Source organism: Lycorma delicatula, chromosome 1, assembly GCF_047948215.1.
Source record: "Lycorma delicatula isolate Av1 chromosome 1, ASM4794821v1, whole genome shotgun sequence".
Lineage (NCBI taxonomy): Eukaryota > Metazoa > Arthropoda > Insecta > Hemiptera > Fulgoridae > Lycorma > Lycorma delicatula.
In genome coordinates, this window is record NC_134455.1 from 110,996,571 (window position 1) to 111,023,312 (window position 26,742).

At 28.9% G+C, this 26,742-nt stretch overlaps 1 protein-coding gene across 4 annotated transcripts in view; it reads right to left on the reverse strand.

The window, feature by feature from the left end:
* LOC142321152 (cytochrome P450 4V2-like) overlaps positions 1-26,742 on the reverse strand; it is a 65,080-nt gene that overhangs the window by 25,069 nt on the left and 13,269 nt on the right. For 2 of the 4 annotated variants that reach the window (XM_075359154.1, XM_075359149.1), the window contains exons 3-9: positions 26,002-26,092; positions 24,500-24,682; positions 22,007-22,076; positions 9,915-10,041; positions 8,536-8,593; positions 5,369-5,481; positions 5,189-5,257 (exon numbers count right to left, since the gene is read on the reverse strand). In XM_075359154.1, the coding sequence (XP_075215269.1) occupies positions 5,189-5,257; positions 5,369-5,481; positions 8,536-8,593; positions 9,915-10,041; positions 22,007-22,076; positions 24,500-24,682; positions 26,002-26,092 (711 nt within the window). The remainder of the gene's footprint in view (positions 1-5,188; positions 5,258-5,368; positions 5,482-8,535; positions 8,594-9,914; positions 10,042-22,006; positions 22,077-24,499; positions 24,683-26,001; positions 26,093-26,742) is intronic. The other 2 variants (XM_075359160.1, XM_075359166.1) reach the window with 1 other exon arrangement.

A 26,742-nucleotide genomic window follows, 5' to 3' on the forward strand; every position in this document is an offset into this window, starting at 1 on the left:
TTTAGATATTCACCTGAAGATTACACACACCAATAATTAAATTTATATCTTCATTTGTTGTCGAGAAATTAAAATAAAATAGCCAGGACTAAAAACAAAAAATCAAAATTTATTTTATCCTTTAAAACTTGAAATTTCAAAAAATTCTTACTTGGTGTGCACTTAAATCTTAAGAACATGTATGAAAATTTTCATCAGTTTATCTTCAGTAGTTTTTGCTAGGCATTGATGAATTAGTCAGATAGAACGAGATGCTTTATAGGTACAGATATTAAAGATTATGTGTATTATGAAAATTAATGAATTTCCTTAACAATAAAAATTTTATGGAAAATTTTCTTGAAATATTTTTATTTTACTTTGAAAAAAAACATAAGTAGAAGATATTTAAAATATAAATACAATAATAAAACAACAAAAAGTTTAAACTATAAATAAAACACAACTTTATAATGAGGCATTTAAACCAAATAAACATATTGTAATATATTTGAGGCCTATTAGTAATAGTATTGTGTTAACAGTTACCTAACTAGGTAATGCGACATATTTATATAGAAAAAACCAATATGTCATTTAAAACAAGACTTTCAGATCGCATGACTTTTACACTAGAAGGTATGCAAAAATAAAATAACAAAACATCTAACTTATTTTGGCACTTAAAAAAACAAACATATAGTATAAAGGGGAATGCATAAATTTAAAGGTGAATACAAATTATTACTTTACATTATTCATATTTTATATTAATAAATATGAACAATTTGAAAAATGTTATATTTATAAATTTAAAAATAAAAAATGTCAACGAATTCATTGGCAGAATACAAGGGAACTATTTTGTTTAAATTAGTAAAGAAGAGATAATAGATGATTATTATTCAAGTGAATATATTCAGATGATATTATGATGATTATTCTACTGTGTTTATTATAAATACTGATAATTTAATTCAATTACGTGTAAATTTCTGACACGTAACATGGTTATCTGACATTTAAAAAAAATTATTCTGTTGATTTATGTAATTTTTAAAAATCTACATTTTTTGAAAAGCTGATGAAAGTATCTTAAGAAATTCAACATAATAATGGTCATTAAAATAAGATACAAATTTTTTTTAAAAATAATTTTCACTGCTTAGTTGAATTCACTAATTTATTTATTACATAAAAAAAAATGTATTTATAATAAAATATTTAACAAAATTATATACAGGTGTTTCAAAGTTACATTGTAATATTTATTTTTGGTCTGAGGGTAAAATGAAATCATATGGAAATTCTTAGGACCCAATTTAAGAAGGAAATTTCATGGGTTTATAAGATCTTTGACATGACAAATTGAATCAAATTAGAGACAGTGGATCTATGATGGACAGTTGTATCTCTAGTAGTAGGTTTTGATAAAATTGTTATAAAGCCTAAAAAGGAGTTAAAAAAATTATTTTTTTTGGTTTTAACAATTAACATTGTTACATTGCTCATAAACAAATAAGAATTTCTAAAAAAATCAGTAAATAAACTCATTTTGAGAAAATCTATGTAAACAAAATTAATAGAAAACAAAGAGCGATACCAAATATTCAATAATTAAATCAAAACAGATTAGAATATACAGAAAAATATTACAAATTTAAATGAAACATAAGAAAAATCTTCTTTTTAATGCTACATTTAAATGTTAAAACAAATTTAATTACTGATACATATATGTGTATTATATATAAAATAATATAAAATTTAAATTTTTTTTTTTTTTTTTTTTTTTGTCTTCAGTCATTTGACTGGTTTGATGCAGCTCTCCAAGATGCCCTATATAGTGCTAGTCGTTTCATTTCAGTATACCCTCTACATCCTACATCCCCAACAATTTGTTTTACATACTCCGAACGAGGCCTGCCTACACAATTTTTCCCTTCTACCTGTCCTTCCAATATTAAAACGACTATTCCAGGATGCCTTAGTATGTGGCCTATAAGTCTGTCTGTTCTTTTAACTATATTTTTCCAAATGCTTCTTTCTTCATCTATTTGCCGCAATAACTCTTCATTTGTCACTTTATCCACCCATCTGATTTTTAACATTCTCCTATAGCACCACATTTCAAAAGCTTCTAATCTTTTCTTCTCAGATACTCTGATTGTCCAAGTTTCACTTCCATATAAAGCGACACTCCAAACATACACTTTCAAAAATCTTTTCCTGAGATTTAAATTAATTTTTGATGTAAACAAATTATATTTCTTACTGAAGGCTCGTTTAGCTTGTGCTATTCGGCATTTTATATCGCTCCTGCTTCGTCCATCTTTAGTAATTTTACTTCCCAAATAACAAAATTCTTCTACCTCCATAATCTTTTCTCCTCCTATTTTCACATTCAGCGGTCCATCTTTGTTATTTCTACTACATTTCATTACTTTTGTTTTGTTCTTGTTTATTTTCATGCGATAGTTCTTGCGTAGGACTTCATCTATGCCGTTCATTGTTTCTTCTAAATCCTTTTTACTCTCGGCTAGAATTACTATATCATCAGCAAATCGTAGCATCTTTATCTTTTCACCTTGTACTGTTACTCCGAATCTAAATTGTTCTTTAACATCATTAACTGCTAGTTCCATGTAAAGATTAAAAAGCAACGGAGATAGGGAACATCCTTGTCGGACTCCCTTTCTTATTAGGGCTTCTTTCTTATGTTCTTCAATTGTTATTATTGCTGTTTGGTTCCTGTACATGTTAGCAATTGTTCTTCTATCTCTGTATTTGAACCCTAATTTTTTTAAAATGCTGAACATTTTATTCCAATCTGCGTTATCGAAAGCCTTTTCTATGTCTATAAACGCCAAGTATGTTGGTTTGTTTTTCTTTAATCTTCCTTCTACTATTAATCTGAGGCCTAAAATTGCTTCCCTTGTCCCTATACTTTTCCTGAAACCAAATTGGTCTTCTCCTAACACTTCTTCCACTCTCCTCTCAATTCTTCTGTATAAAATTCTAGTTAAGATTTTTGATGCATGACTAGTTAAACTAATTGTTCTATATTCTTCACATTTATCTGCCCCTGCTTTCTTTGGTATCATAACTATAACACTTTTTTTGAAGTCTGACGGAAATTCCCCTTTTTCATAAATATTACACACCAGTTTGTATAATCTATCAATCGCTTCCTCACCTGCACTGCGCAGTAATTCTACAGGTATTCCGTCTATTCCAGGAGCCTTTCTGCCATTTAAATCTTTTAATGCTCTCTTAAATTCAGATCTCAGTATTGTTTCTCCCATTTCATCCTCCTCAACTTCCTCTTCTTCCTCTATAACACTATTTTCTAATTCATTTCCTCCGTACAACTCTTCAATATATTCCACCCAACTATCTACTTTACCTTTCGTATTATATATTGGTGAACCATCTTTGTTTAACACATTATTAGATTTTAATTTATGTACCCCAAAATTTTCCTTAACTTTCCTGTATGCTCCGTCTATTTTACCAATGTTCATTCTGAACACTTTTCTTTAATCCACTCTTCTTTCGCCAGTTTGCACTTCCTGTTTATAGCATTTCTTAATTTCCGATAGTTCCTTTTACTTTCTTCATCACTAGCATTCTTATATTTTCTACGTTCATCCATCAGCTGCAATATATCGTCTGAAACCCAAGGTTTTCTACCGGTTCTCTTTATTCCGCCTAAGTTTGCTTCTGCTGATTTAAGAATTTCCTTTTTAACATTCTCCCATTCTTCTTCTACATTTTCTACCTTATCTTTTTTACTCAGACCTCTTGCGATGTCCTCCTCAAAAATCTTCTTTACCTCCTCTTCCTCAAGCTTCTCTAAATTCCACCGATTCATCTGACACCTTTTCTTCAAGTTTTTAAACCCCAATCTACATTTCATTATCACCAAATTATGGTCGCTATCAATGTCTGCTCCAGGGTAAGTTTTGCAGTCAATGAGTTGATTTCTAAATCTTTGCTTAACCATGATATAATCTATCAGATACCTTGCAGTATCGCCTGGCTTTTTCCAAGTGTATTTCTTCTATTATGATTTTTAAATTGGGTGTTGGCAATTACTAAATTATACGTCGTGCAAAACTCTATAAGTCGGTCCCCTCTTTCATTCCTTTTGCCCAGCCCGTATTCACCCACTATATTTCCTTCCTTGCCTTTTCCAATGCTTGCATTCCAATCTCCAACTATTATTAAATTTTCATCTCCTTTTACGTGTTTAATTGCTTCATCAATCTCTTCGTATACACACTCTACCTCATCATCATCATGGGCGCTTGTAGGCATATAGACGTTAGTTAACAATCGTTGTCGGTTTAGGTTTTGATTTTATCCTTATTACAATGATTCTATCGCTATGCGTTTTGAAATACTCCACTCTCCTCCCTATCTTCTTGTTCATCACGAAACCTACTCCTGCCTGCCCATTATTTGACGCTGAGTTAATTACTCTAAAATCACCTGACCAAAAGTCGCCTTCCTCTTCCCACCGAACCTCACTAATTCCTACTATATCCACATTTGTCCTACCCATTTCCCTTTTTAAATTTTCCAGCCTACCAACCTTTTTCAAGCTTCTAACATTCCACGCTCCGACTCGTAGAATGTTATTTTTTAATTTTCTGGTGACCCCTTCCTTAGTAGTCCCCACCCGGAGATCCGAACGGGGGACTATTTTTTAATTTTAATAATTTAATTTATAATTTAATTTTAATTTTTCATAAATTTAAATTTAAAAAAAAAAATATATATATATTTAACAGAGAAAAATATGAAAAAAAAATACGTTAAAAACTTTCATCTTTTCACATTTAGAACTTTTTTATTAGTATACTTTTTTTGTGTACAAAAAGTATCAAGCCTGAATGGGACACAAACCCAGGATTTTTCTGATGAAAGGCATGGACGCTATCACACTATTATAGAGATCAGTACAAGTATTTCAAGTTTTCAAAATGTTAACTGTAAAAATTTATAATTTGATTAATAACATCACATTATTTCATTTAAATTACACAGATATCCACTGACTTCCCAGTTTCATTTATATGAATTTTAAAAAGAATTATAATAAACATTTAACCTAAAAAAAAACTCAGTTAATTTTCTAAATTCTGTTAATCTAAGTCATTATCATTTATCTAATTAAAAATAAAAACAAAACAAAGTTGATTACCTGAACTTCAGGATTATGTCCCAGCATAAAGATTGCTGCAGTAATTGCCGCTGATGTTGTATCATGTCCCTAAAAGTACAAATGACATTAAATAATAATAACAATAATGAATAACCTGTAGCGTCAGTTTATTCTTAATCAAATCTTTCCTCTAGACCTAAGGTTAATTTTTCTACTCACTTCAAACATGAATGTATCAACTTCTTCTCTAATATCATCTATGCTTAAGAGTCCTGGATCATTTTCATTAAGTTCAAGGAGGCAGTCTAAAAATGTCCTTAAACATTGCTTTCCTATAAAAAATGAATTTCATAAATTAAAAGAAGAAATGAATAAATGTAAAACAGCAATATTACAGAATAAAAAATTTAGCTTTTTTTGGTCCTCTGGAGTTTTATAATTCTTGTATGATTTTTTTTACTAGCATTTTTATTAAATCAAAGTAAAATTTATTATTTTTTTATAAAGCATTTATTATAGAATCTTCCACGGTAAGATTCTATCTATGGCATCTATCTTGCATGGCAAGATAAAATTAGTCTGTTTAAGAATATTAAATGCTACAACCATAGCTATTGCGACTTTCAAAAAAGGCACATCCATTCCAAAAAGTGGTAAGTATCATATGTCATTAATAGGGAAAATGAGATATAAGTTACTTCCTGTCAAATTCTGTTGGCATGCAGCTTTACAACACCTTCATTCTACTACAGGACCTGGTCCTCATAATGAAGATCAGAGAAAACAACTCTTGTAACTATTGTATCTCATGTCCTTTGTGTCATACTCATAACAAAGGACCGGGATAAATTGTTTAAAGCAACAAATTAATGTAGCCCTTTCTGCAAGAGGAAAATATATTACACTCGCTGACTACACTCAGCATGGGATTAATTGTGTAGGTATTAATAGTGTAGTTATTTCAGAGTGGAATAATAAATGGACAGGTAGACAAAAAATTCTGTAAGTGATACCACTTAAAAGTATTCTTATACATGAAGAATTTTACAATTCACAAAATAATATTTTAATGGGTTATACTTTAGAGCATTACTTTAGTTTCTATAATAACTATTTGTTTTTATTTTCCTGGCTGAAGCTGATATATACTGCTGCTATAGCACTCAACAGCAACAGTAAAGTATACAGCAAGTATAGCTGCAACATTTAAAGTATATAGATTGCTAAAAAAAAAAAAAATCTAAAATTTGTTTTCTTTTTTAATTGTGTGGCTTAAGGAGGCATTAAAATTTTCATTTAAACAAAAAAATAGATTTAAGGGAGTAGTCAACTAGATATTTTATTTTTTATTTAATTTCATGTGAATTATTTTTTAGATAACCTTTCTATACACCACAGATCAAGAATTTTGTGCAATTTAAAAAAAAAATTCACCAAAATATCATGTACACAAGCTTTGTTATAATGTTTCCAGTGTTTTAAAATCCTGCAGAAAAGTTTACAGAAAATGTAAAAACATTTTTAGTAAATTATTAATTGTAAATTTAGGTCCAACATCATGAATTTCTGAAAGTTCGGATTATTGAAAATCAAATTATTAGTATACAACCTTTCTGTGCTAATGTCACCTGTACTTACATGAGAAAGCCTTTGGTTCATTATCTTGAATCTCAGAAGCTACCAGGGCAACTAGATTTTTTGCCAAACTTTTTTTATCATAATTTGATTTTTGTTCTCTTATATTTTATTTATGTGAAGCATGTCGTTTTGTCAGTTTCATTATAATTTATTTGATACACTAATAAACTAATCAAATAAGAATTATAACAAATGTAGACAAAAAAAGAAGAAAGAAATACAAATGTCTGTACCTACAACCAATACATAACTTATGGCTAACTTCATAACCTAAGCAGTACAATAACATGTGAACAGTGTTTTAAAAACGCCACCTTATTTAAAAATGAAAAAAAACAATCATACAGGTAAAAGAAAAATAACATGAAGAAATATAACTCAAAAAATGACAAGAAGATGAATATGAAGGGGAAGAAAATGTTAAGAACAAGGGAAGAATAAAAAAAAATTAGAGAGGATGATGAATATAAAGAGAGAAAATTTGAGAACTAGAGAACGTGTTCACAAATCAAGATCAGAAGAATTACATCAAACCAAAGAGCTTAAATGACTGGCAATAAAAAACAAACAAACGAAATGATGATCAACTCTGACTTAGGGAGAATATTGTTCAACAAAATCAGAGGAATAATGAACTAAAAAATAAGAATATTTAGCAATTTATTAAATATCGGGTATGTATGGTTCAGTGTATATGTTCTTATGAGGGCTATTTTTCAGTCACTCTGTAGTTAAATTTAATGTAGATAAAATTAAACAGAAATTCCAGAATAATTAAATAATTTAAACAGAAATTAAACTAGAAAATCCAAAAATAATATTTAATTTATAATTTTCAATTAATGTTAAATAATCAGATGTTTCACAAAATTAATTTACATATACACTTATGTAATTCCTATTAAATTACATTTACACATTTTTAAAAGTACATAACATTTTATTTCACTAATAATTTTTTTTTATTATCTTTGAATTATTATTTATTGTAAAATTTTTTTACAATATTTATTGAATTATTAACCCAATCATGGGTTAATAATTATTAAATCAATTTATTTAAATTAAAAAAAAGAAAAGTTAAAAAAATAAATAAAAAATGTTAAAAAAACAAAAGGAGATGTTTTAATCTGATTCGAACCGATGTGTCTCCCTTTAAGATCCAAATATTTCATTAATTAAAATTTTAATTTTAATTTTGATGGCAATCAAAAAGGGAGGTGCACAACTAGATGATACAACAGTGATAATTTCAAAATTTCAACATTCTACAGCTAATTGTGTTTGAATTATGTGAGATACATATGCACAGACGTAATATGTACAGACGTCACACCAAAACTATTCAAAATGAATTCAGGGATCGTCAAAATGGATACTTCCATTAAAATCTGAAAACCGAAATGTTCACTATCACAATACTTACTTTACTTCGTACAAGGAAGAAATTAAAAGATTTAAGTAGACTCAAACAAGAATTTTATGCTTAATAATTTTTTTAAAAATAAATATCATTGAAATTTATTACAATCCTTTTTTTAGTATGTTGATGAAGAAATAATGCTTTTTTTCTATTTAGCCTTCGGAACCAACATAAGGTACTACTTCAGAAGATGATATGTACGAATGTAAATGAAGTGTAGTCTTGTACAATTTCAGGTCGACCATTCCTGAGATGTAAATTGAAGCCCAACAATAAATTTATTATACTTCTATCATTAATATATCAACATTAATATTTTCTTTACCTTGTACACGATCCGTGCTCTGTTCAGAACTTTTCTTCTCTTTTCTTTCTTTAATAATCTAAAATTAAATAAGCTTTAAAAACAGATATAATAAATTATAGTTGTGAAATTTATTATTACTTTACTAGTAGAATAAAATACAGATTTTCTAAAAAAAACTTCTTAATGTAGAGGTTAACATTATATTTTTAACTACTTAGAACTGTAAAAATATTTAAGACACACATTCACACAAACAAATTACTTACTCATATTTACAGACACTTATACACACATCTGTACATAAGCGAGTCAATATTTACATACAACTACAAAGTCTGCAATATAAAAAAATACTGTTTGGAACAAAAGAAATTAAATTGTTAATACCTTACACAAAGGTTGTTAAAACCTTTTTATAAAAACTTTATTTTATTATTTCTTTATGTATTTTTTATAATTATAGTTTAAAATATATAGTAATCAACTGGAGTAAGCCTAGGATAATCTGGTAGTTAGTCAACAGATTTGGCTCCAACTGGGGTTACCTATACATATAAGAAAGTATATCTGTTCACCCAATTATCTGTCAGTTTTTGCATTCACATTATATATGACAGACCAACAAGATTTTGATGCCTTGGGAGTCCTCAACTTTTTTCACCTTCAGGTCAACCTGTATTGACTTTTTTCTAACCTGTATTGGCTCGAGAGCTGCAGTCCAGTACAAATAATACTTTAAACAAATCTTTTTTGTTTTGCTTTTATAGGCCTATATTGCTATCGTAAACCAAAAACATGTATCTAAATTTTTCTAAATTTTTTTTAATTTTCATATTTCAATCTGTACTTATGATATAATTTATTAATCACCAGTTATTCAATTTTCTTAAAATGTTAGGTTGTTAAAGTTTTATTTGTGAAGAAAACTGAGATATGCCCATTTGGATAAGGAAGCTCTTAAACTGTTATATTCATTAAATTCTGTTTTGTGGTGCTTAGTATAGCACTTTATTTATTACTAACTTGTCAGATAATGAATGAAATTAAAGATGATCTTAATAGCAGTTTATATATTAAATATTTTGAATATATTTTATAAATGTGGAAGCATTTAAAAAATAGACTAAAAATATTAATACCGAATATAAATCAGCTATTCTTATAACCATATGTTTATTAGTAACTTTACAGTGTTGTCACTTTGGCTGCCAAAAAAACTAGTCTCATTATTTTATTTACAGAACTCGTATGTGTATGTCCGACACATATTTGTATAACATTCCTAATTATTATAAATCTTAATACTTTGTTAATTGTTATTTTGTAATTTAATCATCATGCATAGAGCTAAATGAATAAAAATCAATAAATTTATGAATGTTATTCAGTTATCTCACCATTTTTGTGAATGAATGTAAAGTTTTTAATGTTCTATTACATTCTCTGCCAATAGGAGTCAGATTAAATATCCAGTTATGAAACAGCCATGGGGTAAATAGTCTAGTCATGTTTATATTATTCATTCTGAAATGTGGAAAAATTATTAAATTAAAAAATTCTATTTCGGGGTTAGTAATAATTAACTAAAAAATTAACTACTACTAATTGTTTTGCGAATAGTAGACCTTGATAAATTTATACTGAATTTAGCAATTTAATCATAGAATGAAATTTAATTATTAAAGGGAAAATTAAAATAAAGTATAAAATAGAATAAATGATTGTAACTAGTTGTGGAAGATTTTGTTAAAAATTATCGTATAATCATTAATAATGGAAGTGCTAATTCCAAGGACATTAGACATCACTGATTGAAGAGAGTTTTGAAGGTACTTTCAACTTTCATTATATATCAATGTTATCTTTCCAGGTTTTTTTTTTTATAAATTATCTGGGAGGAAAATAATAAAAAAACGTTTACTGAAAACCATCGTTAAATAAATAAAGATTTTTAACAGCTATGATAAACGGTAATAGAAATAAATTGGAAAATAAGACTGCTTTCAAAAAATGTAAAAAAAAGTTTCTTAAAATTTGCTAGTAGCCTGAAGGCTAACTTTTGCATTCATCAGGTGCACTCTATCAAACAGATCACGATTATTCGGAAATGTGTGTGTGTGTGTGTATATATATATATATATATAAAGTTTGTCTGATTGTTTTTTACACCGACTACTTTCAAATTTGCAGGATACATTCGTGTTATCCCAGGGAAGATTGTAAGCCATCGACCGTGACCCTTGTTCCCTTGAAGGTTAAGATATTAAAAATATTCATTATTTCTATTTCTTCGCCGCCAAGGAGGATGAAGTTGTGAATTAAAGATTCATTAAGAAAACAATAGATTAATCCGTTTTCTTCATTATTTTATTTTTGCCACCATGGCAATGGATACGTTATGAATTTTTCGTCGTCAAAGGTGTGTGTACTTTAGTTACCATAGTTACTATTCTGTCTTTTGTAATTTAGTTTCTTTTTCAGGTTTCTATAGCTGAGTTCTATAATTATTATTTATTAGCATTATTCTCACAACCATGAAGAAACGTATAGTGCGGGTCTCCAGGGGGGTGGATCCTATGGGTACGAATCTACGAGCTTGTGACGTCACGTGCTGACATCTCATTATATTACTGTTTTCTAAAACATTATTTTTGCGCGTAATTATTATTTTTATTTCGACTTACAAACAATACGGGCGCCGAAAAATACATTTATGTTGTGTGTTTAATTCTTTCCACTTGAGTTGATTAAGTGAATAAAAATGCTTAACGTCTCAATCTCGTAAACAATAACAATTCCTTAACCAATGTCTAATGCTCTGATTGGTATTATGTACAGGCCTATAAAAATCTATACATGCAGTTCGAAATGATGTCTTTCGTCACGATTATATTTAGACCCATCATTCGTAGTGCACAATGTGTGTATAAAGAAATAAACGTTAGTCCAGTTTATATCGTGTTCATTGAAGGCATTCGGATAGCGTTTTTGTGCGGTCATATTATTTTATAATTACTCATTTTTTTCGCAAATGTTTTGTAATATATTATTTTTTGTTTTATTTTTGTTCGTATGATATTAGTGCGGTTAGTTAAGAAAAAAAACTTGGGAGTCAAGCACGTGAAATTATCAATAATATTTATGGTTTTATGAAAAAAAAGCTTCTACAGTAGGTAAATTAACTGACGAAAAGCATCGAATCGGCATTAAAAAATGCAAAGAAAGAACTGCTGCTGCTTGTGAGATATCAACAACACAGGTTAAAAAATTCGGAAGAGAAAAAAAGTCATTATTTTTCAATCAACATCCCAATCATGTTCTTTCAGCACGCGAAAAAGTATAAATGACGTTCGAAACCTGTCAGTGGACTGGACAGTTTTGATTTAGGTGTAGTTAAAAGAACAGTTTTCTACTTTAAAAAAAATAAGGCAAGAACTTCAGCCACTTATTGATTTTAAAGACAGTGAATCAACTTTAGCTGTTATTTCGAGAGAGTAAGGTTTCAAATGGCGTAAAACTGAAAATAACACAAAACTTTTAATTGAGAAATCCGATATCAAGTGGAAGACAATTGAATATTTGCAGGCAATGTCTAAGTGCAGACAAAGCAATGCTACAATTGTTTATTTGGATAAAACGTACGTTTTAAGTTCGCATTGTTCGACTTATACCAAAGTCGTGGTCTGATGATATTGTTGAGGGACTTCATCTGCTGATTAATAAAGGTGACCGTTTAATAGCAATTCATGCTGGAGGAGAAATAGGTTTTATTCCGAACGCATTTCTAACCTAGAAAGCCAGTTCGTAAAGTGGCGACTGCCATGACAACATGAATATAGACAATTTCATGAAATGGGCGCGTGAAAAATTGATTATAAATCTTCCACCAATGTTAGTAGTAGTTGTTGATAACGCCCCTTATCACATACAAGTATTGATAAAGCGCCAAATTCTAACTCCAGAAGAAAATATATGACGGATTGGCTGGAGAAAATCCATATTACGTATATCTAAAAAATGTTGAAACCCCAGTTATATGAATTAGTAAACTTACATATAACTAAAGCACAAAAATATCACTTGGATGAACTTTGGAAAAAAAAAACATGGGCATCTTGTTCTTAGACTCCCCACCGTACCATCCTGCTTTGAATTCGATCGAGATGGTATGGTAAGCCGTAAAAAGACATGGGGGAATCATAAATATAACATTTTCTTTCACTAATGTTGAAAAATTAACTACGGAGAAAATTAATTCCACGAATGAAGTGACTGGAAACCCTATTGTGAAAAAGTAAAAATAATACAGAAAAAGATTATGAAAAACTGGAACCACTAATAGATGAAATGACAGAACGTTATATTATACGTGTAGACTCTGATAGTTAAAGTGAAAATGAAAGTGACAGTGATAGTGATTCGTTTAGCGAGGATGGTGAACTTGCTAGACGTTTGAATTAGATGCATGAAGAAAACTCAAGTAAGCTTTTGTTTATTACTAAAAATTAATAATTTAGTACAAATAAAGGTTAGGTAGTACGTAAAAGGTGTGTTTTGAAAAACAATTCGCACGCCATTGAAGAACTGAAAGCCAACATAACTAAAGAATTACGAGAAACTGGAAGAGGATACACTTCGAAAGGTGCACGGAATATGAAACAGAGTAAAGGCTTGCACTGATGAAAATTGTGAACACTTTCAACATTTGTTATAAAAAAATTTGATTTCAATATTGTTTTGCACAATTAATTGTAATAACTAATCGCATTAAATATAACACATTATTTTTATTTAAATTGGCTGCTTTTTTGGTTACGTTTTAAAACTAACACCTTTTAATATCATCAGTAGTATAAAAAACTGTTTAATACAAACTGGAATAATAATACATACAGGGGAGGGGATTAAATATTTTGTTCTTACGGTGGTTAAATTAACAATATCTAATGATCGAATTGTGCGATCATAATGAAGCAGAAACCAAAATTAAATTTGGACTTTTCTGAAATTTAATTTTTTACACTATTTGCCTATCCAAAACAGAACGCGACTTGACTCCGTGAAATTAGCCCGAAAGTTTCATTTCCAGATAAATGCCGACTGATATTTGGCTTAAAATTACAATGGCATAAAAGATGTAACTAAATTTCAAATTACTAACAAATTTAGTTTGTAACAAAGTGTAAAAAATTCAGTTTAAATGTTATCAAAAATTGTTCTATTTGGATTATGTACGGTTGACGTGAGACGAGTTTAGTTCTAATAAAAATCTAAAATGAATACGTCTTATATTTAAATGTTACGAATAAGGTAAACGAATGCATGGTAGGATCTCGATTTTGTTTTTTGTAAGTACTAGGATTCTCCAGGAATCTTTACGCATAAAATTCTAAGTTCTGTCTCCTTGATAATTCGCCGCCGAAATTGCAATTCAGTTGTTACCATTTTCGATAACACTAGACAACAAAATTTCGTTTTTTGTTTATTATAAGAATGTTAAAATAGTTGAATCTTATAATATTTTTGATGTTGATTTCAAATAAATAAGTGGTTTCTTTTTATCAGGCATAATTTTTTTTGTAATTACCAATTTTTGTTGTAAGAAAATACTTTTGTTGTAGTATAAAAATATTACACACAATTTCTACATACATTAAATCTGCTTCTTTCGGATTTTCTGGTGTAGTTTGCTGTAGGTATATAAGTCTTGAGATTCCAGCCGCAGTCAGCCAGATATTCTTGGGTTCCATTTTCCCTGGAAGCGTGTTTCCGTGGTGGATATTGGTGGTAAAAGCGTTCTCTGTGTTCGTCACCTACAGCTCCAAGACTGGTAGGGAATTCGAGATGAGAATCTAAGAAGTGGATCTTGTGACATATTACATTCAAGTGCTTTATAATTTTTAAGAGGTTCAGTTATGATTTCCAAGGAAGTTGTTTACAACCTTTTTAAAAAATATTTCACGCAACAACCTCACAGACATTCAAACTTTCTTCAAATTCAATATCGTTCATTAGTTTTCTTATTTGTGGCCCAACACATGTGACTTCCTTTATCTTAGCATCACGTACATTAAGGAACTTGTTTTTTAGAAAAATTAAATCCAGTCCTCTCATAATCCATTGGTTTAACAAAATTTTTCATTAAATCTAGTTTAATGTGTAGGGGCGAAAGGTAAACTTTTTCAGGTTTTGCTAGTGCTGGGTTCACAATTTTCTTCTCTCCTGCAGTCAATATTTCTTTTTTTGGCCTCTCTTTTTAAACATAATGATTCTTCATGTCTCTGCTGTCCAACTCACGCAAGACGTTACGAAATTTAGTATACCCAAGTTGTAAACCAAATAGCACTATCACTTTCAGGTGTCCAAAAATATACCACAGATGTTTCTCATACTTACTCATATCCAACACAAGTTCATATTTTCATATGACTTCATTATGTGAGCTGGTTGAGTTAAAGGGATTGATGGGATAGATTTTCCAACGTGAAGAAGGACTGCTTTAAAACTACACTTTGTGCAGTCGATAAAAAAACGCCATTCATCAGGATGGTTCATAGTCCCAAATCTTCTAGTAAAGATCGTCACATCATTACATGTCACCTTACAGTAAACTAAATCCTCGTACTGGATAAACAACGTTCAAATTCACACTACCAGTCACGGAAAGCCCTTATTTTAATTTCTGTTGTAAAAATTTCCATCCTATCAGTCGTGATGTTAGAATTTCTGCTTGTTTCCTGAATAAATTTAGATTACAAACGAGATTATTTAATTCTGATTAATTAAGCGCGGTTCATATATCTATTTTCTAAAAGGTATGGGTCTCTACTTTGTTATCATCTGATACTCTACGTCTACTCTACAATAATTACTTTGTTTTCAGTAGAATACACTAATATTCAGGATATATTTAATATAAACATTCTTTAGTTGCGACTGATTGTAAAGTTAACTTACGAATCGCCAGTATCTATAATTTTTATTTCCTTTGAATTGTTATATTTGCGTTGCTTTACAATGGTGCCAGACACGTCTGATAGACAGCGCTAGTAATTTGGGTGCCCGATAGCTTTGACAACACGCCGTTGTCTTGGGTAACCTACGCAGTAGTCGTATGAGTCGACGTCGGATCAGATTTATGCGAATTTTACTTTTTTTCGTGCGTGTCGGTGTCTTTAAGTAAGCTATCTACTTCAAACCCACCGGGTTGGTCTAGTGGTGAACGCGTCTTCTCAAATCAGCTGATTACGAAGTCAAGAGTTCCAACATTCAAATCCTAGTAAAGACAGGTACTTTTATACGGATTTGAATACTAGATCGGAGTTCTTTGGTGGTTTGGTTTCAATTAACCACATCTTACGCTCATACATATTATCCTCATTTATCCTCTGAAGTAATATCTGACGGTGATTCCCGGAGGCTAAACAAGAAAAAAGCTTTCTACTTCAAAACGAAAAACATATTGCTTTTCGTGAATTCAATAATCCATAGGAGGAACTCTTTTCTGTTTACAAATCAAAATACATCGAAACCAGTTTGTTTGATTTGTGGTGCTAGTGCAGCACTGCCCAAAAAATGTAACCTTGAGCGATATTTCAAGCAAAACAATGTCAATTTTAATGAAACGTATCTTTTTGGTTCATGTTTGAGAACGGAATTCGTTAACAGAAAAAAGAAGAAATCCTTAATAAGATAACAAATGGTTTTTCAATAAAAAAAATTAAGAATTAACGTCAATGGTCAAAGCTTCTTACAAAATTTCCTTACTTCTATCGCAGAAAAGAAATCTCACTCTGATGGGATAGAAATTACCAAAACTAACCAGCAAATTTTTGCTAATTACACTTCCGAAGCGAAAATTAAAGAAACGATGGAACAAATTGCTTTTTCGCGAAAGACAGTGATGCATCACGTAGATACCTGGCTGTGAACGTTAATACGAAAATTGTGTCTGCATTAGTCTCATGTAAATATCTTTCTTTAGCTTTTGATGAGAACACTGATAATGCTCAATTAAGTATTTTTGTGAAATTGTATCAATGAAAATTTTAATTTTATTGAAGAAATTTTAGAGTTGTGGAAATTATTAAAAACGAGAAGCGAAAACATCTTTAATGAAATAAAATCAGTCATTGAGAACAATAACTTACAATGGGATAAATTAGATAGAATATGCACGGATGGAAGCCCCAGCTATGATCGGTAATAATAAAGGTTGTTTATCACTATTCGAAATTACTTGAAAAGAGACATTTTTAAGTATCATTGCATTCTACACAGGGAGGCAATTTGGACTAAAGATATGAATTTATCTAACGTTCTTGATCTGGTAGTTCGGAGTAGAAACAAGATTAGATCACGCACGCTTAATCGCCGAGAACTTCGTTGTTTGTTTTCCAAACAGATGGAAGAAGACGGTGAATTAATCCCGTATTGTAATGTACGCTGTCTTTCAATAGGCAAGGCGCTTGACAGATTTTGGAATCTTCGCGACAGCGTCCTTAATTATTTTGAAGAAAAAAGTGAACTGCCCAATGATTGCATGCTTCTAAAAAAAACGAAGTTTGGCTTTGGGATCTGGCGTTTGTTACAGATATTATGGAACATTTGAACAATTTAAATGTAAAACTACCAGGTAAAGATTGCTTGTTTCCATTGTTATTTAGTTGTATATCTTCTTCTATAATTAAACTTTCTCTTTTTTTAAAACGATTTTAATAGAAAAATAATCTTGTGTGGACAACACATGATTTCCTTGTACGCTTATTAAATTACATATACACATTTTTTAAAATGAAAAGTACATAAAATTCTATTTCATTAAAAATTGTGATATTTTTTAATTTTTTTAATTATTGAATTACTATTCATCGTAAACATTTTTTACAATGAGAGGTTAATAATTATTAATAAATCAATATATTTAAATTAAAAAAAATAATCCCTTTCGGCACGCCGAAAGGCGAGGTAGATTTCACCGGTGCTAAGTAGGGAATAAAAAAGATTTCCACCTTAAATTTAAGAAAAACTTCAAATTTACTCAATACGACAATGGTGCATGTGAAAAATGTTTCACATGTTTAGCATACAAGTCCTATCTTACAATTCCAGCAATATTTTTGTCATCCCTTGCCGTAGGGGTTGGTCATATCAAAAATTGTTGCAGACGAAAGTTTTAGGTAATCTTTAGAGGACTAACTACCACTTTAAACCGATTCGATACTGTGCCTATTAAGGGAGGTATGACTTTTTTGTCTTCGAAATCCCATTTTTTCGACACCCTGGCCCAATGGTTGGTGATATCAAAAAACTTTACTTAGATAAGTTTTAGGCCCTTATCCAAAGAATAGTAGAAACTTAAACGAATTCGATATTTTACTTAATAAGAAAGTTATAACAATATTTTGTTTTTTCGAAAAAGCTCCCCATTTCCACCCCCATGGTTGATTTTGCCCATTAACGAACTCGACTGAGATTTTGGGTCGTTATATTTTATGCATCAATCTAAAAGTGATTGGCGCAAAATTACAGCAGTTATCGTGTCCACAACAGAGTGAAATATATATATATATCAATTCTTGAACTGACAGTTGTTTTGGCGTCTGGGGGATTTGAAACGTGAAGATATGTTGAAATTTTCCGAAGGTTGAATCATGGTACTCATTACAACAGGTAGCTTTCTTATGAAATATACCTAAAAAAAAAAAAGGTTGATGAAGTCTGATTCGAACCCATGTGCCTTCCCCAAAGATCCAAATATTTTATTAATTAAAATTTTATTTGGCTATAAATCTAGAACCAATGAATATAAGTACCACTTATATGATATATAGCTGAAATGCTCTCAATGAGGGCTTATTATTTCAGTTAAGAAAAAGTCCAAAATCCAAATTTTTGGATTTTGGTCTTTTTTGAACATTTTTGATTCAGTTGATTGCAATCAAGAGAGAAGGGGCACAACTAGATGTTACAACAGTCCCAAATCCAAAATTTCAATATCCTATGGCTAATTGTTTTTGAGTTACGCGAGATACATACGTACTATATACATACATCAAAAATTAACTGACGTTACGCTGACACTAGTCAAAATGGATTCAAGGATGGTCAAAATGGATATTTCCGTTGATATCTGGAAACCGAAATTTTTCTCGATCACAGTACTTCCTTTATTTTGTACAAGTAAAAATGATACATTTCAAACAAATGACAGAGTTAGTGATCAAATTTCACAATATTCCTACTTATGATAGGTATGAAAACTTCATTTCTATATTAAAAGTCTCATTTGAATTAAGATTTAATGATTTCCAAAAGAACCATATAAATGTTGAATTTGTTACAAACCCTTTTTGAATACTTGTGCCACTACCCTTCTGAAATTCAAACAGAAATAAATGATCTTTAGCCCCATAATGTTCTAAAAATAAATTTAAGAAAGTAATTTCAATCTCAGGTAGTGAAAATTATATTGAGTTTTGGAAATTTCTCTCATCTACTGATTTCCCAAATCTGTACGAGTTTGCTCTGAAAATTTGTTGTAGATTTGGATCCACATATGTTTGTGAATAGTTATTCACAATTATGAATATGATAAAAAAATAAATTCTGATCAAATAAATATCTCATTTTCATTTAAAAAAAACTTGTGATTGTTGGCTTATTCAAAAATCAACCCAGGTAAAGATGAAATGGTAAATCCCTTGCAAATTAAAAACCTCATTAGAGATGGTTTCCATTCTGCTGAAACAGTCTGTCCTTTAAATACAATTTTGTAGAAAAATTAATTTTTTGTAGTATGTTATCCTTTCTGAATAATTCTCATTATTAGTTTTACTGTAATTTATATCTGTAATAATTGTGCATGTTTAAATTAATTTTTTTACAATTTGTAAATATATTTTGTAATACAGTGCAATGTTAATATTCAACTGTCAATATTTCATTTTAAAATTAAATATTCTGACTTATTATTGTTAAATCAACATATCTGTATATATTTTTTTTATTAATATTACATTAGCATCATACATTTTTTACAGTACCGAATTAAATTAAAAAATATCTAATATGAAATATGTTTCTTGTGTATCTGTAATCGTTTGAATAAAAGTTATTTTGAATGGAAAAACTTTGCGTTTAATTTTTTTCATATTGTTGCTGCCTGATGTGATATTTACGGTAATATTTAAAAAATAAGTCTGTTAAGAAAATTATCATGTAAGATGTAAGTGAAGTCATAAGCTTAAAGATAAAGGAAAGGTAGAGGGTAGAAAGAACATGGTCATGAAAGTGGCACTCATAAGTTTCAATGCTCAAAAAAGTGGCACCTTATTGAAAAACATTGGCCATGGATGGTGTATACTATTATTTGCATAACAGGAATAGGTTGAACGTAAATGAAAAAAAGGGTTGGATAATAAAACAAAATGTAAGAAATTGTATTATTTTCTTTCTTCAATAAGAAAAAAATTTAACAAAATTCTCGATAGAGAAATTTAATCTGTAAATTTTTTTTCTTTCACATTAAGTACTTTTGCATAGACTCTCCACCAAAATGTTTTACGTGAAATAAAATTAAAAACATTAAAAATATTAAAAGTGAATATGATCACCAATTCAGTAACTGACATAAAAAAATTATTTGTGTCTAGTGTATCTGGGAAAATACTTATTTATTAATTGATCAGAATGACAAATTGCTTATACAACTTTTTATTAAATTCTCAATGAATAAAGTGTCTCAGATTATTTTATTAGTGTTATTAAAAATTTTATTTTAGATAAGAGGCAGGTTCATTTTGAAAAATAATATTTTTATCAATGATCAGGGAAAATTCTTTTAGCATTATTTAAGTTTGTGTGCAAATTAATATTTTAAATGTATTTATTTGTTGTTGTTTGTGTAACTTACTGACTCAAAAGATTAATAAAAACTATATGCCTCGTAAATGGAAATAATTGGATATATTTTGTTAGGACAGTAATAATTTTTTGTTATGGTAAAAAATAATTAATTGCTAAATAAAAATAAGATGAGAATTTTCACAGGAGAGCCACAGCAAAATAAATTCTTTTGAAGTTGCTGTTACGTAAATATGTGGTTAAAAACATTTAAAATAAAATTATAATAAATAATAACTGTTTTCATTTTTAAATTATTGTTTATTATGTAAATATTTTGTTAACAAAACATTCAAAATTAAAATACAGTGAATAATAATAATTTTTTGTATTAATGACCTCATCCAGTGAATATTAAATTGAAATTCCCTAAAAAATGAATCTAATGAATATAAAAACTGTTTTTCAATGAATATTCATGTTGTAAAAAAGTAATTGTTTCATTAAAATTTGGGAAGGGATTTGTCCATGAATAAACATGTTGATGTACAAAATACTGCGAGTGTGTTTTTTTCATACATTCTAATATCAGTTTGTCATCATTAAAGAAATTTTCAGTAAACTCTTAAATGACCATATCAGTTTACAAAAAACTCTAATAACAGTTTATGTTTAGCAATCAAAAAAACTCTAATAACAGTTTATGTTTAACAATCACCTCATAGAAACAGATCATAAATAAAAAAAAGGAAATTTTTATGTATTAAAGAAATACGTTTCAACAGTAACAGTATTAAACATAAATAACAATTTTAAAACATGACAGAGAAAATTTAACCTGTAATTTTTTAAACTTTTTCCCTTCTTCCTTGCATGGATACAAAAATTGTGTCAGTGCCACAGGGATACTCTTTATAGTGCATGTTGACGTTCTACAAAATAAAATTAAAAAGTATCCAACTGATGTATTTTGAAATCAGTTAGATAATTTTGTTTTGAATTTAATGATGTTAAATGGTCATTTTTTAATACTTTTTAAAAGTGTATTGTGAAAAAAGTCTCATTTTCTGAGCCTTCTGTCATATAACTTGATTTTTACTGTTTGCCATTAAAAAACTTAAATTTTTAGCAAAGGCAGTCCATTCTATTATCTTAAATTTTTCAGTGTTTCGGTGCTGTTATTCATTTAGTAAAGCCTATTTGAGATTCATCTTTCTTCTATTTGACACAGAAAGTTAGGTCAAGGCTCTTTGTCTAGCTCATTATTTTAAATTAATGATTATAATATATAATATATAATAAAATTTATTGCAAATCTGAATCTTTTTTAGAGATTTTCTTATGTGTAAAGAAATAAATTGTTTTAAGTGAACTGCTAAAAGTGGGAATTAATGCTGAGAAGTTAAGTTGTTTCTCCTGGCTGCCTACATATGGATATGATGTTGCCAGACTTGTAGAGACTTCAATTACTCATTTTATTCCCTTTTGTGCAGTTATTCATTTATTTATTCTACTTTTCCCACTGATAATAATTAATTAAAGAACTAAGAAAAAATTTATTTTGACACGTTAGAAAATACGTATAAAAAAAAAAAACAATACTGGAATATCAATCTAACTAATAATAAAAACAAATTAGACTTACTTTTTTGTTGCCTTAGCATATTCTTCTCCTTTATCTGGTAAATTTTCTAATGAGACTCCCATAGCAGCCTCTAAAAATAGGATAAAAGACCCATAACTAAAAAGCTCTTTATAGGTATGATCCATAACCAATTGGCTTTCAAATTCTATGAATTTAACATTTATGTTTTTTAAATTGCTGCACCCCAAATATTGTTGGAAATTCCTAAATTTCACCTTATATGATTCAATCTATCAACATGTGAATCAAAATTAAACTTATTTAAAATTTAATGGTTAAAACACTGATTTACTTCTGCCTCTTTATAAGGATACTACTAAAGTTTGTTCCATAATGAAGTAATATAAAAAAAAAATTGTTAAATTACAACATTAGATATGCTGGGTATAAATAAAGTGTCTATTCTAATCAGTATATTATAATACATTTATAGATTATGTCAGGAATGGATTGTGGCTACTCCACGGATAAAAAAAACAAAGTGTTCTTGTCTTTCCATGGCTAGATTAAGGGAAAATGTGATAAAACCTTGATAAGAGCAGCATGACAAAGTACACAATTAATTATAAAATAAAAATAAAAGTGGTTAATATGTATATTAATAATTAAAAGTACACGAAATAAAATTAAATATGTTAAGCTATTAAACATAATAAAGTAAGTATAAAATAAATCACAATTTAAAAGTCATTAATGAAATTTATCTGACCAGATATTTATATAGATGTTAAACATATACATATACTAGTGTTTGTTAGCTATCTAAATTTCTGTAAAAAATCATCTACAGAGTAATATTGTTTTTGTAAAAGAACAGCTTTAAATTTATGTTTTAAATAAATTGGTGGAAAGTTCTTTTAAATGGTTTGATAAAATGAACATGAATGTTTGAACAAAATTAATGTAAATATTTCTTTTAAATTATTTTAAATGTAACTGATTGAGGATACAACAATAAATTGTAAAATACACTTATACTAGAAATGTTTTTTACCTTTAAATAGTAGTTATTATTAAATGGAAATTTCCTGTTAAATAACATGATATTCTATGAAATATTGATACTGAATGCAATTCTTTACGATTGAATTAAGCACTAGGCTAATATTTTTAATTCTGTTAATCATTCATTTACAATTACAATAAAAATGTTCAATCCATTTGAATGTACATCACTTGGACCAGTAATGCTCTTCAGAAGTTTATTCACTTTTTTAAATTTTGAAAATATATCCTTCATTAGATAGATTTTTCTTTTAACTAGTCTCTTTTCAAAGTTAACCTAGCACTATTTTTATTATGGCTTTTGATAAAGCTCACTAGTAGCGTATAATGATTTTTTTTGTTTATTTATTTGATTGATAAACTTCTCCATTCTTCTCTTTATGCACCACTTCATTAAGTACTCATTTATTCTGAATATACTTTTTTACATTCTATATCCTCAATTATTTCTTCAATGTATTCTAATCTTTGTTTACTTTAAAGATGCTTTTTTCAAGTATACTTCCTTCTACAATAAAATTCACCTATATGTAATACCTTAATATGCTCCACCAACCTTATCAATCATTTGATCAATTTCTTCTGTAAACTTTTCTCTTTTACAATTTCTTTTTAACAAAAGGAAAGGCATTTCATATTCTGTTAACTCATTTAGTTTTCAACATTCTCCTGTAGCATGATGTTTCAAATGCCTTTTTTTTGGTGCCCCGATTGTCCATGTTTTGCTACCATAAAGCATTACATTTGATTCAACTATTTCCAAAAATTTCTTGCTAATTCCTAAATTTCTCTTTTACACTAGAAAATTTCTAATTCACATATAAGCTGTCTCACTTATTTCTGTAAATTTGATTTTGTTCATTCTTTCACTTTTATTATTTAAATAGCAAACTATGATTTTTGGTTAATTATGTTCTCCAACCTTTTTATAACTTCTCATTCATTACGTTCCTTTCTCTTACTTTTAATTTCCTTTGTTTTACTCTCATTAGTTTCAAATTGAATTTTCCCCCAGCAAAAATTCCATATCATTTTATTACCTCTTCTAACTCATTCCATTTTCTACTTAAATTACAATATTAGATATAACAATATTACCATTCTGCTGATCTCAGTAGTAGAGTGGTTGCATCTTATTCTTTCACCCAGAAGTCCCAGGTTCTAGTCCTGGTCAGGCATGATAGTTTTCATGTGCTGCAAAATTTCTATCATCATATTCGCAAGCATAAGCTTTGAGCTTATTTGCAGAATTAATTCATCAAGCCAAAAAATATCTTAACATTTTAATTTTTCAATTTTTTTTAATTGCCAACAAACAATTAAAACTTTGTAACAAAATTAGTAGAAAATTTTGTAATTTACTAATTTGGAAGCATGAGATGTTAAACTTAGAGTCTGGTAGTTTTCAAATTTATCTACTTTATATCATTATTCACATAAATAAGTATTCTATAATAATATTGTGTAATATAAAAATAATATACTTACCACAGATGATAAACAAAGTACATTTAGATATGAAGGGTTCTATGGTAATTATTTTGTCATTCCTTTCTAGTAACTCTTCAGTGAGAAGTTGAGCATTTTTATTAAATACTGACATACAGTCCTCTAATATCTTAAAGTGAAATGTTGGGGTAAGAAGTTTACGACGATGATGCCATTTAGAACCTGTAAAATCCTTATATCTTTACTAAATGGAATTTTATTCATGCTAACCTTCTAAAAAATTAAAATTTTCATATTTAACCAGTTAATTAGTTTAATGTTCATAAAATTTTGAAAGTTTAACCAGTAATAATGACAACAAATAAAATTATTTTAAATTGCTTAAGTTGGTCAATCATAAGTTACCAATCAATCCATTCATTACTTCTTTCTCATAAAAAATGGGATTGTGCATGGGTTTGTTTGTTTGTCGTTTGTGCTCAGATTTTTATTTTAGCTGCTATTGGTGCAGAGCGGACCAATGGTGGTGCGCTGGACGCTGGAGTACGGCGACTGTCTTTCAGCCGACTCTCTCCCGTTAGAAGCAATCCCTTGTCAATTAATTTATAGATTATTTAATTTAATTTCTAAGCGTAGATTATTTTTATTTATATTCTATGTTTGTATTTTTATCTATTAATTTTATTTAGTTAATTAATAAAAGAAAGAGATTATTCGTTAATATTTGGCATTAAAAAAAAGGATTCTTTATTTAGCGGAAGAGAGTCGTTGGTGCGCATCCGGCCGGCGCATCACGTGGTTCACTTTGCGCTAATAGCAGGAGCTGCACCGGCAACTAACACAACCTTACTCACTCGAACACACACACAAGACTAAACGAAGAAGCCTACTCCCTATTATCAGTATGGCTAACGCTAAACATTATATTTCTATTAAAAACTATTAAATTCTTTATCTACTGACTTCTTAAACATATTTTAAATATAAAAACACCAAAATGTTAAGATAAATATTCTCTACACCCTAATATTTCTTTTTTTAAATATTTCTGTAAAATACTTAATATTCTTACAAACATGAGGATACACATCGAGGGTCCAGGGGGCAAACCCCTGGCTAGACAGTCGGGCGAGCAAAGCCTATACTGTAATTATAATTTACTATAAGAAATATATGCTGTAATTACAGAAATTTATCTGTAATTAACATATACTGTATGAGGGTGGACACCACTGTCTTCAAAAAAATCCATGGCCCGGAAGGATTGGAACATAATTGTACCATTAATATATTCTTTAAAAAATTATGAATACTTATCATCATTAAACACATGACTGCCATTTCATAAGAAAGAACCATAAGGAAGGGAGTAAGCCCTTTCTTAGGCTTAGGAGTACACAGTTGCATCTTGTCCCTTTAAGACCAGGATAGAGCTCTGCAGATAGAAGAAGATAGGTAAAGAAGTCTTCATAATAAAAAAACAATATTATGCATTTAGTTACAATTCAAATATTCAAGAAATAATCAGAAATTAACTTTACCTGTACTTGTTAAAAGGCCTTGATTGAGCCACTTTTCAAAAACTCTGTAACTATGTCCTTTTCTAATGTTATGAACACTACTTAATAATACCTGTTTTAAAGAAGAAATTAGAAACATATTTTGTTAGCAAACAGAGATACAAACATCAAAGATAATCAGTTATACAAAAATTTAATTACTGCATATATGAGTACAGGAATCCAGAACTTAAATAATTTGTTATTTTAAAACTTCTATTGTATAAATATTTTAATATCAATAATATTTAATTTTAGCATGTAATTAAATTCACTTAAGAATGGTTTAGTTACAAATTTTAACTATTTTTAAAATTTATCATTATTGTAATTACTATGTGTAAGAGCTTTTTTATTTTATTTTACTTTAGCTGGTTCTTTTGTATTTTACTGATTTCTCAAGAACAAGTCACTGGATTGAAGCACAACTTTGCTTAGATGGATATTTTGAGTATCTTCTTGTTTGTAGGTGTTTTAGCTAGCAAGAGTAGCTTCTGGGAAGGTATGCCATTTAAATATTTACAGTCTTAAGAATTTAGGTGACAAAATTCCAAACACCAAGCAATATTTTACAAAAATCTTACTGAGTATTCAATTTAATATGAATAACAATATATAGAACTAAATTCATTAAACTGATGGTGGTGATATTTTATTTTATAATGCATATGTTGGCTTCAAGTCTGAAAATCATAAAGTTTTTTAAAAATTTTGTTTGCTTCT